At 35.2% G+C, this 14,930-nt stretch overlaps 1 protein-coding gene and 2 long non-coding RNA genes across 13 annotated transcripts in view; 2 read left to right on the top strand and 1 right to left on the bottom strand.

The window, feature by feature from the left end:
* The window catches only part of LOC125648853 (phosphofurin acidic cluster sorting protein 2-like), a 328,050-nt gene that overhangs the window by 68,764 nt on the left and 244,356 nt on the right, over positions 1-14,930 (top strand). For all 11 annotated transcript variants that reach the window (XR_008802948.1, XR_007360461.1, XR_007360460.2 and 8 more), the window contains one exon: positions 410-563. Coding sequence is in view for 8 of the 11 variants with exons in the window: in XM_048875849.2 (XP_048731806.1) it covers positions 410-563 (154 nt within the window). In the remaining 3 variants the exon portion in view is untranslated. The remainder of the gene's footprint in view (positions 1-409; positions 564-14,930) is intronic.
* LOC125648888 (uncharacterized) lies at positions 9,784-12,251 on the bottom strand. Its single transcript, XR_007360489.2, has 3 exons — positions 12,039-12,251; positions 11,756-11,910; positions 9,784-11,648 (listed from the first exon to the last, which is right to left on the bottom strand). It is a non-coding gene; the product is annotated as an uncharacterized LOC125648888 (long non-coding RNA).
* Positions 12,213-13,891, top strand: LOC130054634 (uncharacterized). Its single transcript, XR_008802959.1, has 2 exons — positions 12,213-12,569; positions 13,039-13,891. It is a non-coding gene; the product is annotated as an uncharacterized LOC130054634 (long non-coding RNA).

Below are 14,930 nucleotides of genomic sequence, written 5' to 3'. Positions count from 1 at the left end.
GGGGGGTGTCTTGGTGAAAACTATGTGAATTTAGTTTTTTGTCAGACATTGAACTTTTCATCTCGCCCTTTATTTGATTCAACTGAACTTGAGAATTTGTTTCATGTGAGCCATGATCTGTATAGCTGTATATTGAAAACCTCTTTGACTCTTTCATTCTTCAAATATCAAGTAGCTTTTCATCATCTCATGCCTTATTGGAAATTTGAAAAGAATAGTTATATGTACAGAGGAAGGGTGGATTAGATTTTACAGATTGACTAAGACAACAGGTAATGGTAATCTTCATTGTAATTATGTTTGTTATGTCAGATGCTGTCTTTAAACTGTTCTGTAATGAAGCAAATAGAAAAAAAAGCATTTCCCTATATTTTCATCGATTACTGTAATGACCTTCTTTAATGTGTAGGTTTTACAAAGGACACATGATAAAGACCTGTCGCTGTACAGTGAACAAAAGGACAATACAGAGAAGTTGTCCACTTTGGTCATGTTGCAGCTGTCCAGTCAGCCAGTGGACCACACTGAGAATGGCCAGAGAAAGACCACCCTATCAGATGTTGGTCTGTATTAGTCAGAAATTAACAGAAAATGTACCCCCTTGAGTGGCCCTCTTATCTTCAATAATTGAAGTTCATTATAAAATACATCTTAACTATCAATGATGCAAATTCAATATGGAGTTATTTTCGTTCCATATTTTATCAAGTTCAAATAGTTTTGAAATTAAGGGATAAATGGTATGGATGTAGGGAATATAATTTAAACGAAATTTATTGAACAAAGAGCAAGGTCAAAATTAATACAACCGGCAACCTTCTACAAGGAGATAACCTTATTTTATCAAAATGCTGTGGTATTTTATAAAATATGACAGATTTAAAGAATGATGGAAAACCATGATAATTACACATTGCAAAATACAAAAGCAACAGTAAACAGCAACATCCTATTTATATGACAACAAGGGAGCTGTTCATATAAAAAAGGGTTTAACAACCCGCGTAGTATTTTTTGCTATATTCAACTTTTATATTGACAACTTGGTTCTAGAATACTGACATCAGTTGGACGGGGTAAACAGGTTTGCTTCATTATAAAATAAATCTTCACTATCAATGATGCAAAACAAGGTATTCTGATCACATTAGTTGATATGGAATATTTTCACTCTCTTGGGGGTCTGGGCTAGACCACAATAGGGTGTATTATTTGAAATTCTTCTTTTGAGATCCACTAGTGTGTACATTTTGTCATATGCAAACATCTAGAGCTGTGTAGAAAATCATGACATCCAGAGTGAAACGTCAGAGATAATAAGTTCACTGTAGAAAACTGTTACACCCAGAGTAAGACTGAGATATTAAGTGCAGTGTAACTTCTCTAAACCGGCTGGCTCTCGGACTGAAAAAAAATGGCCGGTTTAGAGGGATGGCCGGTTTACTAAGAATTTAGCATTGAGAGACATTTTTATGCCTCCGAGATTGAAGGGGGGGGGGACAAATAACTTTTGAACAGTAAGTGATAGAGCTTTAATATTTCACATGAGTATTCCTTGTGACAAGACCTTTCAGTGAGTACCAACATTTTTGACCCCGTGACTTTTACCTTGGAGTTTGACCTACTTATTGAAAACTTTTACCTTGCTAATAACTTTTGAACAGTAAGTGATAGAGCTTTGATATTTCACATGAGTATTCGTTGTGACAAGGCATTTCCGTGGGTACCAACATTTTTTACCCCATAACCTTGACCTTGGAGTTTGACCTACTTTTTGAAAACTTTAACCTTGCTAATTTTGAACAATAAGTGATATAGCTTTGATATTTCACATGAGTATTCCTTGTGACAACACCTTTCCGTGGGTATTGAACCTTTTGACCTTGACATTTGACCTACTTTTCATTTTTTTTTTTTTTTACATCGGTCATAACTTCTAAATGGTAAATATTAGAGCTTTCATATTGTACATGATCATTTCTTTTGACAAGATCTTTCTACTGGTACCAAGATATTTGCCCTTGTGACCTTGGCCATCTTCGGAATTGGCCATTATCGGGGGCATTTGTGTTTCACAAACACATCTTGTTTTTATCTCAATATTCACAAAGTTCACTGTTCACTTTGTTCTGGTGACCTATGATCAATTATCGATGGGGATCAAATTGGTCCGCTTTTACCTACAGGTAATTATAAATAACAAGAAATACTCTCGTTGAAATCATCTAATTCTAAACTGAAAATCTATAACAGGATACATAAAGAAAACACAGCCTAGGCATATTATTGGAATTCCTCTTACCTATATAAACTTTGTTTACATTCATTGCTTATATCATTAACAAATTTGTTTTGACGTTTGTGAAAAGTACAGTAGTAAGGCCAACTTTTTTTTATTATTTGTTTTACGGGAATTTTTTTTTTGAAAATTGGGTCGGGGGGTCGAAATAAAAATAAATATAAAAGTTGTAAATTCAAGCAGTCGGTCAAAAAAATAAAAATAAAACAAAAAGAAGGAGGAATTTTTTATATTTTATTCCCCTCTAATTTCTAGTTATTTTTGAGCACTTTCACTTCATTTTCGTCTTTTAAAAAGTTTTTTAGCATTTCTTGTCTTCACAGGCTTCAGCAATCTGCAGGCATTGCATATTGGACGAACAATGCCATATTCTTCTTTAAGTTTGCGGATCTCTTTATTGTCTATAACTTCTGGGTCACCACAGTACACACACACATCATCAAAAACCATAGTTTTCCCTGGAAAGCATTTATAATTCAATTATTCTTAATAATTGCAAATAGCAACCATATTGAAATATTTAAACGTGAATAATTCGTATATTATTTATTACAATTGTTTTGATTGGACAAAAATAAAGCTGAACAAGAGTTTATACATCAATAAATCCGAAAACGCGATGTATTCATACACGCCTGAAAACAAATAACATATAGTGCAGGGAAACTATTCAAATTTTTGCAATTGTTAATAAAGTGAATGAATTGGAATTATAAGAATCAAACATTCCTTTTGAAGAATTTATCAATGAGTAAACTCCGGACATTTTACTCACAAACTTAACATAAAGCTTTTATTCAGTTTGTGAGTAAAATGTCCGGAGTTTACACATCAATAAATTCTTCGAAAAGAATGTTTAATCCTATATTGATCCATACCACATACCTGCATAGTATGATGCCTCTATTTCGGAAATGCATGAAAGACTTTCCTTGACAATGATCTTGTCCCGGAACCTCCCGGCGTAGTATAGTGGGTCACCACATAGGTATATAAGTTCTTCCTCAACACGTGCAACTGACCTCAGCTCTACAGATGTTAACTTTGCTGAACTGAAAACAACTCTGCGTTTACCATAATCTCTACAGGTTATGAATGTCCTTACTTTTGCGAAAATTCATACATGAATACATGTTTTAATAGGTACTTTAATAATAAAATGCAATATGAATATCTTTGATATAGATTCAGAGTATTTATTTCATATGTTTAAAGTTCAAATTTTCATTAAATATGTAGGCACTATATAAAAGTGCTTAGTATCAAAATCAAAGTCTCTTCGTGGTCTTTGGTGATCAGGTCTTCCAACAGTCTGTTGGAATTCCCATGGGCACGAATTGTGCTCCTTTGTTAGCTGACCTGTTTTTATATTCATACGAAGCAGAATTTATTCAAAAACTTCTACGTGAGAAGAAAAAATCTCTCGCTGTGACCTTCAATTCGACTTTTAGATATATCGATGACATTTTGTCTATTAACAATGATAGCTTTCATTCATATGTCGATTTGATATATCCCTGTGAGCTCGAAATAAAGGACACCACAGAGTCGTCCACTTCTGCTTCATACTTAGATATTTTATTGAAAGTAGACATTAACGGCAAACTGACAACTCAACTATATGACAAACGGGATGATTTCAGCTTCTCCATCGTCAACTTCCCACATTTATGTAGCAATATTCCATTATCACCTGCATATGGTGTTTATATATCTCAACTAATTCGATATGCAAGAGCTTGTTCTGGGTATAGTCAGTTTTTAAATCGAGGTAAGCTACTGACAAACAAGTTGATGGTACAGGGATTTCAACAGTCTCGATTGAAGTCAGCATTTCGCAAATTCTATGGTCGTTATAACGATCTAGTTCGTCAATACGACCTCGCATTGGGTCAAATGCTGTTCGACGTGTTTCATACCGATTGTTAAGCCGTTCTTGGCACACTGATTTTGACTACGGATAACTCCGTTTACCTGATCAGGATATGGGGCTCACGGCGGGTGTGACCGGTCAACAGGGTATGCTTACTCCTCCTAGGCACCTGATCCCACCTCTGGTGTGTCCAGGGGTCCGTGTTTGCCCAACTATCTATTTTGTATTGCTTGTAGGAGTTATGAGATTGATCACTGTTCGTTATCTTCACCTTGCATACTAACTTGCTACTAAAATTCCCTTAAAGTGTTTGTCCCGCTCAGATTTCTCTGGAGTTTTCTGTGCACTGGGTCTAGCTGTTTCTTCTGTATTGGTACCGTAGATCTTCTCAAACTCTTGGTAAGTGTCATTCTCAATTACTGGGTCGGGTACAAAGTGAAGATTCTTGAAGTCATCAACTGGAATCCGGGGAGCTAGGACAAAGGACACAGTATGGACATTGATCAGAAGTACATTTCTTGATCTATAAACAAAGGAATACAATTACAAAAATATTCTAAGCTGTCCATCAAATTTACAGATATAAATGCAGTCAATGAAAATACCAAATTAACATGTAAAATATACATAATGTTTTAAAGGTATAGTATTAAAGAATGTTTAATACCTGGAACATGTAGTGCCTTTTATGACAATGGGTATCAATAAATCTGTGTATCTAAAACTGTAAGAGTGATCTTTAAATGCAATGATGTCATGAAGAAACAGAGGGCTGGATTTGTTTATAATTTTATAAGTTTCTATAGCCAGTGTGCGCATACGCCTTACTTTTAAGGTTGGAAGAAGAGATTTATGAAGCAATTCATCATATGTAGAAACATAATCATTATATATGAAACGAAGGGCCTTTTTCTGTAGGTTTTCCATTTTTGTGGTATTCTTCTCCGAGCAGAAGTGCCAGGTAAGGGGGCAGTAGCTAAAATTTGATAAAATAAAGGAATGGTAAATTGTAAGTTTACTTAGACAATTAAGATTGTGTCCTATTCTTTTAAACACATTTAATTGCCTAGCTGCCTTCCTACAGATGTCAGTAATATGGGAGTTGAAATTTAATTGATAATCTATGGTCACCCCTAATAGTTTAACCTCCGATTCACTGCATAGAGTAGCTTCTCCTAAATCAAAAGTTAATTCTAAATCTTTGCTCTTCTTTCCTACTGAAATTGCCTGAAATTTGTCAGGGTTTGCCTTCATTTTGTTGCAATTGAACCAGCTTAAAAGGGATACGCTATCATTTTCCAATGTGGTCTTTAATATATCTACTTTTTCATGAGAGTAAGAAACAGTGTTGTCATCAGCATAATTATAAATGGAAGAGTCGGAGAGAAAGCCGAAAATATCATTTATAAAGACATTAAACAGTATCGGTCCAAGTATCGAGCCCTGAGGAATTCCCTTGAAAACTGGTTGAAATGAACTAGAAAACTCCCCGATTTTCACATATTGATATCTTTCACTGAGATAACTTTCCATAAGACTTAAGGCTTCATTTCCAAGACCGTAGTGTTTAAGTTTTAAGAGAAGCAAATCATGGGGGAGACAGTCGAAAGCCTTAGAGAGATCCATAAGAATTGCGGCTACATACTTATTCTCATCCAAGGCTCTCTTCCAGTCTTCCATGATCCTAAGTAAGGTGGACTGACATCCATACCCAGTTCTAAAAGCAGCAAGGAAAGGATGAAATATAGATTCAAAATATTCAGAAAGCTGTATATGGATGGCTCTTATTGGATGGATAGTATTGCTTTGTCAATGGCATCATAATCAGAGTGAGTAGAGGTACCCGCTCCATTTGCTGAGAGTTTTTAACTCCCAGTTGTACTTAAAGTCTCTGACAGGTTCTGTTTTTTTTCATTGTTAGTCTTAGCTCTTTCTTTCATTCCACTTAGAAAGGAAATGTATTTGTTCATTTGGAATACAAGATCTTCAATGATAGTTTTGAACTTTCTATTACTGTCTGCGTTTATCCAAGGCAATAGAAGCAACTCTGAGATTGATTCACAGGTAGTCTTCAAATCAAGAAAGCTGTAATAAAAGCACATGTTTTAAAGAGTAAATTTTCATTAATATCTATAATAGTTAAAAGTTCAACCAAATTCCAGAGAGTTCAGCAATAATAGATTAAAACATCTGCACATAATTGACTCTGACAGCTCACTCCCCATTTTGTTATTCTAATCTGGCCTCTGTAGCTTTTGTCTCCATATATATAATTATTAAACTTGTCACCTTATCAATATTTAAGTTAATTGACTCGCATCAATTCTGTGGGAAATTTGTAAATTTTCACTATATAGAGCATTTGTAAGCAAAAATTTAGCCAGTCTTCCAGTATCTTTTCAATGTTATACTCATGGAATATATTGGTGTGAAATCATTAGATTGGGTTCAATTTTTGAGTGCAATGCATGTATAAAAAATTACTAGAGCATGCTGGACAGTAATATTAAAAAAGGGAGCTCTCGGATACATACCTTATGTATCAGATTATTGTTTTGAAATTTAATCGATTACATATTGATCTAAAAATATTTACACATACTTGTGGGGTTTTCTTCTTTTGAGCCTTCCAATCTCGATATCCAGTCATTGGCTTTAGAGGATCAGGAATATGAATTCCTCTTGATTTGAGTCTCCCCCAAAATGGATCCAAGTACCAGAGGGTTTCAGTCAGTGTTGCCACAACATGCTTTCCAAGAGACGAAAACTGCTGTGATGTAAAGCCCCACTTTTTTTCTTTTAACGAGGACACAATATGGTTATAAAGTTCATCCGTTTTGTTATTTGAAGCCCTGTATTAATATATATATATATATATATATATATATATATATATATATATATATATATAATTATAAAAGTATTGAATCATCCCACTGAAATGCAATACCATTTCATCTAAAATGTTCCGGTTTCAATAAAAAAAAAAAAACCCTGTCAAATGTAATACAGTGGAACCCCGTTATTACGTTTTCCATTTTGTCACGATAAAATAACGTAATAACGGGGGCAACGTAATAAACGTTCCCAGTGAAATCCATTAAAAATATCATTTGGAAATTGTATATCGTCCGTTGGTACTCCGTGAAGGGGTGTGTGAATATATGTTTACTGTTTCTTTGTTTAAAAGACTATGATACTTTGTTTTATTTACATCTTATCTTTAATGTCCGTAATTCTTCATGTTCTTATCCCTTTTCTTTATTTCTGGTGTAGGATTCATAAGGATGTTTTGATAAACGTTGCTTTTCTGCATTCGTTTGGACCGCCATTTTGTTCAACTTTAAAACAATGCGTTCATGTAAATTTCTCTCAATAACTCGTTCCGGTTCGTATTCAACATTCGTATTAAAAAAAATAACAAAACATCGTTTTTATTAAGTTCGCGAATTACACAATACACAACGCAATAAAAAAAAATCCCATCCAAAAAACAACAAAACTATAGACACAAAACGCACACGATACCCAACACTTACACACTTTTCTCACCAACGATAAACACGGAGAACAATTTAAGCGCAATCCACATAAAAAAAAAATATAATGATGCACGAAGATTTCATTTACAACGCTAAATGATGGCACTAAAATCACGTGCGCATCAGGGGATTTTAGAATATTCACAGAGGTAAATGCCGTGCACGAATCGGCCGATAACACAAGACAGTTTGGTCGGTGTATGTATGGACGAGATTTACGAACACCAAAGCTGCATGTCGAAACAACGGACAATTTTTTAATTGAACACTTCCTTTAGTCACCTATGTCCAAGAAGTTACCCAAGCGGTTTTAACATTGCTACGATAAATCTTGTCTTTCATGTTTGGTACCAAAGCTGTCCGTAAATAGAGTTTTAATAGCGAAGGTAATCACACAATGCTGAACACGCAGGTAGTTGAGAAATTATTTCTTTGATTATCAAAATATGAAAAATGAAGTAACTTTCATAGAGTACAATTTCTAAATAAACATTATTTAATTGTTTATCACTGGCTTCGATACGGGGTATTCACCTGTATTGATGTCGCAAGATCTATCGAAGCGTGATCAGTCAAGCGTCTCTAATCCCCAAACAGATCAGGAAATTTACGTGGTGACTGCCTCAGGCAGTCAAGGTGTGAATGGCTTATTATTTTGAGAATCACTATTGAATAATTAGGGGTTTATTACGTTTTCGTCGGAATTTTTATAACGTAATACCGAGTCCCGGCATCTTAGGACAACGTAATAACGAGGTCTATTTTATATAGGTTTGTTAAGAAATGGTTTTGTGCTTTGAAATTCCAACGTAATATGCGGACTAACGTATTAAAGGGGGAACGTAATAACGGGGTTCCACTGTAATTGATAAACTTAATTGAAAATATTATTTTTGGAAATACATAGAAAGATTTGGAAAAGATAGTATGATTACTAGTATGTTAAATCTGTAACTTCATCTGACATTAAAATCAAATATTCACCGTATATATCTGGAAAGTGCTCATAGCTGCGCGCCGCTTTCATTAACACATCAAACTTGGTACGTGTAGGTGTAGATGCCGACTTTTCAGGGCTTGTGAGGGTCTTAACATGCACGGTCACTGTCCTACAACTGTTAATAGATGAATTGTTATATATTAGATGTCGGCATTTAGTTGATATGTAGATCGCTCCAAGTCTTTGGGGATGAAATTTCATCAGAATTTAGTGTCATAGATCCCGTTAAATTCTCAATCTGTCTCCACGTGTACTTTGATAAACAAACACTGAGTATTGAAAGATCTATAAAGTGACATTTCAAGTTGTGTCAATGAAATATTTCAGTGATAATACATACCCAAAGTCTTGTAAAACCTGGAACGTAACACTGCTGTCTACCTCCACGTGACCCTCGCCGCAACATTTTAGAACAGCAACAGAATCGTCCATCTCGTTTCCCCTCTGAAAATACAGTAGGATATCCCAGGAAGTCCCGAGACAAAATCCCAGGATTTATCAGGATTGTCCTGAAAAGTCCTGCTTTTTTGAAACTGAGATTGACAAGGAATTAGAGGGACGGTATTGGCAGTGGGACATTTCAGGACTTTTAAGGATAATTTCCCCATTGAAAATACAGCAGGATATCCCAGGAAGTCCCAAGACAAAATCCCAGGATTGTCCTGAAAAGTCCTGCTTTTTTGAAACTGAGATTGACAAGGAATTAGAGGGACGGTATTGGCAGTGGGACATTTCAGGACTTTTAAGGATAATTTGAACACTTAAATTTGCCTTTTATAGTCCTGCAAAGTCTCACTTAATCCTGCAATCTGAAAGGGGAGAAAGTGGGATTCTTCTGGACATGTCTTGGAAAGTCCCAGTAGACAGGACTGGGATTTTGCAGGATTTTATTGGATCTCCCTAAAAATCCTGCTTTTTGAGTTGATGCAGGACTCCTGGAAAGTCCCAATTTATCCTACTAACCTGTTTTGGTCTTACCCTACTGTGGAATAAAACTCGAGATCCAGGATATGTGATATCTTTTCTGTAAAAGTGGCAATTAAGAATGAAATTATGAATCAAAATGATAATCTGATAATAAAATTTATTTAACATACATATACATAAATTTCAGCAATACTTATATGAACTTCCAAAGCAAGTACTTTGAAAAGTTCATTTAAATTATGGCTGGGGTGAGCTAAAAAGCACTATTTCTCACGTAAACAAATAATTAAACAAGAGGTCCATGGGACACATCGCTCACCTTAGTCATCTTGGTCCATATTTAAAGATTTCCCATATACTTGTAAAACTTTTATCCCTATAATGTGGCCAAAACCTACCCTTGGGGGCCACGATTCAGGGTTGTCACTAGAAAATATTGAAGACGAGTCTCGGTATCATGGTTTGTAAGCAGCTTGAGTCCCATGAAAATTTGACGAGTCCCATGAAAGTTGAATTAAAGAGTCATTTAGATTTTTCCTACACCTTTATTTATACCGAGTGAACACAAGCTAATGTCGTACCTCTGTTCACTTTCATCTTCAACAAATGGCAAAAATCAGTTAATTTTCGCCAAGCCCATGCATAACAGTGCAGTGATCACTTTGTACACATGAAATTAAAAGTAATCATTCACGACTCGGTCTCATACAACTAATTGCCCATTGCAAACAGAATTACTTCCCCGAATCCTCTATCATCGTTACAACCCTATTCAGTATTAAACAAAATTTTAATTAAATAATTATTGTGATAAAATAGATGCGTACTAATTTTGTTTGTAAAATGATGTAAAATCTACCAAAGTTTACAAACTACGCTACTTTCAATTCCAATAAAAATGGCTACCGGAAGACAAACATTTATAATTAAATATAGATCCTGATTTGTAAAAAAAAGAAAAAGAAACATATATAAATAACTGCCTGTGAGTGGCAAAATGTTTTTTACTTTGTATCTAAATTTCAATATTATATTCTAATTTGCACCTAATTGACTGCACTAAACAAACAAGTCGGATTGGGACACTGTGAACTCTGTGGTATCATCTCGGTTCACATTAGAGCGTAACGTTTTACTTAGATTTTTTCCTATGAGTTTTAATTAATACACAAATCAGGGCTTCTAAGTAAAATTATGATTTTTACTCAGAGTCTGAGACACGTCTGCGGGACTCGCCATATCAGACAAACCCCAATGAAATTTCTGTGATCCTATTCTTGCGTTAGTGACAACCCTGTGAATTTTACAAACTTGAGTCTACACTATGTCGGGAAGCTTTCATGTAAATCTCAGCTTTTCTGGCCAAGTGTTTCTTGAGAAGACAATTTTCATAAAGATTTTCCCTGTATATTTGTAAGTAAAACTTTGATCCCCTATTGAGACCCAATCCAACCCCCCCCCCCCCCCCCCCCCCAGGTCATTGGTTTTAACAAACTTGAATCAATACTATGTCAGGAAGCTTCCATGTAAATTTCAGCTTCTCTGTCCCAGTGGTTCTTGAGAAGATTTTTGAATGACCCCACCGTATTTTTGCAATTATCTCCCCTTTGAAGGGGCATGGCCCTTCATTTGAACAAACTTGAAAGCCTTTCACCCAAGGGTGCTTTGTGTCACTTAGTTTGGTTGAAATTGACCCAGTGGTTCTGGAGAAGATGAAAATGAAAAGTTTTCGCCGACGACAGACAACGAACAAATTTTGATCAGAAAAGCTCACTTGAACCTTCGGCCCAGGTGAGCTAAAAAAAAATTTTTAAACAGGTATTATCAAATTGTCCCTGAAGTTGAATTTTGTTTATCTTGATGTCACGGGTAACCTGGTTCAAAGATCTATTTCTTCGACTCGTGGGTGGGGGAAGGTGGCTCCAGACCTAAACAACTTGAGACGGTCTCTCATCTTGTTTCTAACTTCTTTGAGGGCCATCTCTGGATTTTTCTCTGGTACAGAGGCTTAAAAGATAGCATAATGAATTATTTGAGAGGTTGCATAACAGGTTTTGTAAATGAACATCATGCAAAATTTGAAATATCTATGTCTTGAACTTGTATATATGCACCTTCTGCATCATCTTCCCTTTTATCTAAGCCATCTTTGGTCTCACGGGCGTTTTCCTGTCACACTGCATGATGTCGGTTCATCCACTGAAAACAGTGCCTTATTAAAAGTCATTTGATGATATTCTAAATTCATAACTATCTCTTCAAGTCCATGCTACAATGAAAGAGAACATGTACTAGATAAAAATATTGGAAACAGGATGATAATTTGTTAAGGTGTGACAATTCCACTAGACTACCAAAAAAGACGAATTATTACAAACCGAAAGTAAAAATACTAACCAGTAACGCCGTGTATTTTGAACAACTAGGCCTATCCCCCAGTTTCTGAGTGTAAGGTGAATCCTATATTCCTATCTGGAATCCATTCCATGCTTGATTGCATACTGATTCTGTTGAATGTTCTCCATCCTTGCGAATATTTCCCTGACTTCGTGCCCAGAAAGGAACATTGAAAAAAAAGCGCTTTGATCACTTGCGTGAACGTCAGCTCGTACACTGACTGACTCGTCCCCAGGTCAACACGTAACCAAAAGACGATCAGTAAAAAGTTATACAATCGACCAGTGGAAACCCAGTGTATAAGACTTCATATATATACATATGATATATTTTATACATGATATATCTTATATCGAATTAGAACGGGGAGAAGAAAAAAACACGACAAGCTTCGTACATTGTACAAGTTGACCGAAACGACATCACCGGAAGTTACAACTTTCAAAGAAGTCATTTATGATTTAAAGATTTGTGAATGGAAATCAATAACATCGGAATGAAAAAGGACTACGGGGTAACGGATGACACTCTGTAAGTACCATATGCTTATTTTGTTTACGTTTGTAAATGAGTACATGCATTGGAAAAATACACGCTTGATCGCTGGACCACTCGAAATTCCTCGATACAATCATTCTATTTACAGCTTAACATATCAAAACAAACTACTCTTTTTTTTAACGTAAACCATTGACTGGTTCGATCTAGATGGAAAGGGTATAATCACCAGAACATTGTATCATGGATATCCATCATTATGATTCTGTTTCGATCAGTTGACCTTGTTCTGTAATTATTACTGCTTCGTAAAATAACTACGGACAGTACGGTTACAAAATTTAGCATGGCAAGCTGATTGTATCCATCAGTGATAATTTATTGCTATTTGCACCTCAAAACATTGATGTGTCAAAGAAACTTTACTAAATATAAAATTTTTAATCAGTGTCTTGAAAATTAAGTTTCTTCATTAATAATTTGTAATTAATTATTATTGCAGGAGATTGAGAACCCAAAAGGTACATGCTGTGCAAGAAAGATGTAAACATGCGAATTCCTAAATGTACTAAATATTAAAACATCAACTGCAATCTTCAGTGGTGACATCCAAAAGTTGATATGCCATTGGTACTTCAAGTGATACGACCGTGACATTGGAAAATCCTTTTAACTTATCATCACTTGAGCCTGAATTGCAATCCTTTTGATACAGACATTTTTTTAAGTTCAGTTTCGAACATTAATGCCACTATGTCATCTCTGGAAATGGAAAAGCCTACCACAGAATCTGATGAATTTTTGAACATTCTTTCACAAAAAGGGATCTTCTTTATTTTGAAGAAGGTAGCCCAGGAACTGGAAATCTGTTATCAAAATGATCTTAATAATACACTGGACAATATTCTAACCTAAAAAAAAAACATGACAAACCCGATTGAACTCCTGTGATGAAGCATTTCAAAACTCAAATTATGGTAGTCTTTCAAGTGACATTGAGGATTTCAATAGCGCATTTGACAGTAAAGTGATTTTTATTCAAGTTCAGATTGTTGTCATTATAAATTTATAAGAAGTGTTCTCATAGCCAACATTTTTCAAGTCTACTTTTGATGAAATATAGTCTTTTCTATTACAACTTATTATGACATGATTGTTGTTGTATACATAAATGTTCTTATCCACGAATCATTCACTGTTCTTATAGGTTTTTTTTAGCCTGAACTATGTAGCAATGACATGTCAAGGTAATCCAGAAAATGTAAAATCTTTTCTTTGATATGACAAGGATTTAATTTTGTAACAATTAATATCTAAAAGTCCTGTAACCCTCATTAAAGTCCTTTATAATCTGACTTCACTGGTTGTAAGATTTTGAGGGTAATTGTAAGACTTCTCTCTTTGCATACTTTTAATACGAAGTCCTGGAAAGCAATGTAAAGTCTTGCATTATCTTGAATGTATCAAGTATGAGATTTTTAGGGAATTTCTGGGACGATGTTTTCGTCTTCATTTTATAATAAAGTCCTGAAAAACACAAGAATGTCCTAGAAAAACCTGCTGCTATGAGAGTGGGACTTTGTAAGACATTTAGGTAATAAATATGTCCTAGAAATTCTTGCAAAGTCACTCTTGATGTAAGTGGGATATTCCAGGACAAATGCAGAAACATGAAGTCCTGTATTATCCCACTGCATTAGGACATGGGAGAAGTGGGACTTCACAAGGAAGTCCCAGGACTTCCAGGGATATCCTTCAATTAAGCAAAAAAGTGGGATTTATTTTCAGAGGGGTTATTACCTCATTCACAGAGAAAGCGAGGTTAACTTTCTTGATAGTTGACTTGGAAGATTTATCATGGTCAATAGTAATAGTCTTAAAATAGGCAAATGCCTGATGCCCCGAGTCTGACATCTTGGCACTAATACCATCATACGTTTTGAGGTCTGTGATTAGATGATCTCCGAGTAATCAGCCAATGACATGTCTCCTTTATAAATTACCCTATCAGGCTGGTTCCCGTCCCCACCACTTACTCCAAATGAATGATCAATGAGTGGCGGGGACGGGAACCAAACTGACGTTTTGCCATTTTCATTTTATCCCCCCCCCCCCCACTCAACTGAGAACTGTCGGTGGGAGAAATAAAAAAAAAAAAAACAACGAACGGGTAGTTTTAATTTTATTTCAATTTTGCTTAAATTCGGGTCGGCGCTCCCGTAAAACAGATGTTAAAAAAAAGTTGGCCTAAAGATGAAATTGTAATTTGAATATTTCTAAGGAATTTTAAGTCTATGGAAACCAAGAAAATTAATTTCTCTTTTAATAATTATCATTAATAGTCTTGGGTTTTTTATTATCCATACGATAGTATGGTGCAACAATATGGCGTTT

The sequence above is a fragment of the Ostrea edulis genome, chromosome 5, assembly GCF_947568905.1.
Source record: "Ostrea edulis chromosome 5, xbOstEdul1.1, whole genome shotgun sequence".
Classification (NCBI taxonomy): Eukaryota; Metazoa; Mollusca; class Bivalvia; order Ostreida; family Ostreidae; genus Ostrea; species Ostrea edulis.
The sequence above is the reverse complement of the archived record's forward strand: the minus strand, read 5'-3'. Positions and strand labels throughout refer to the sequence as shown.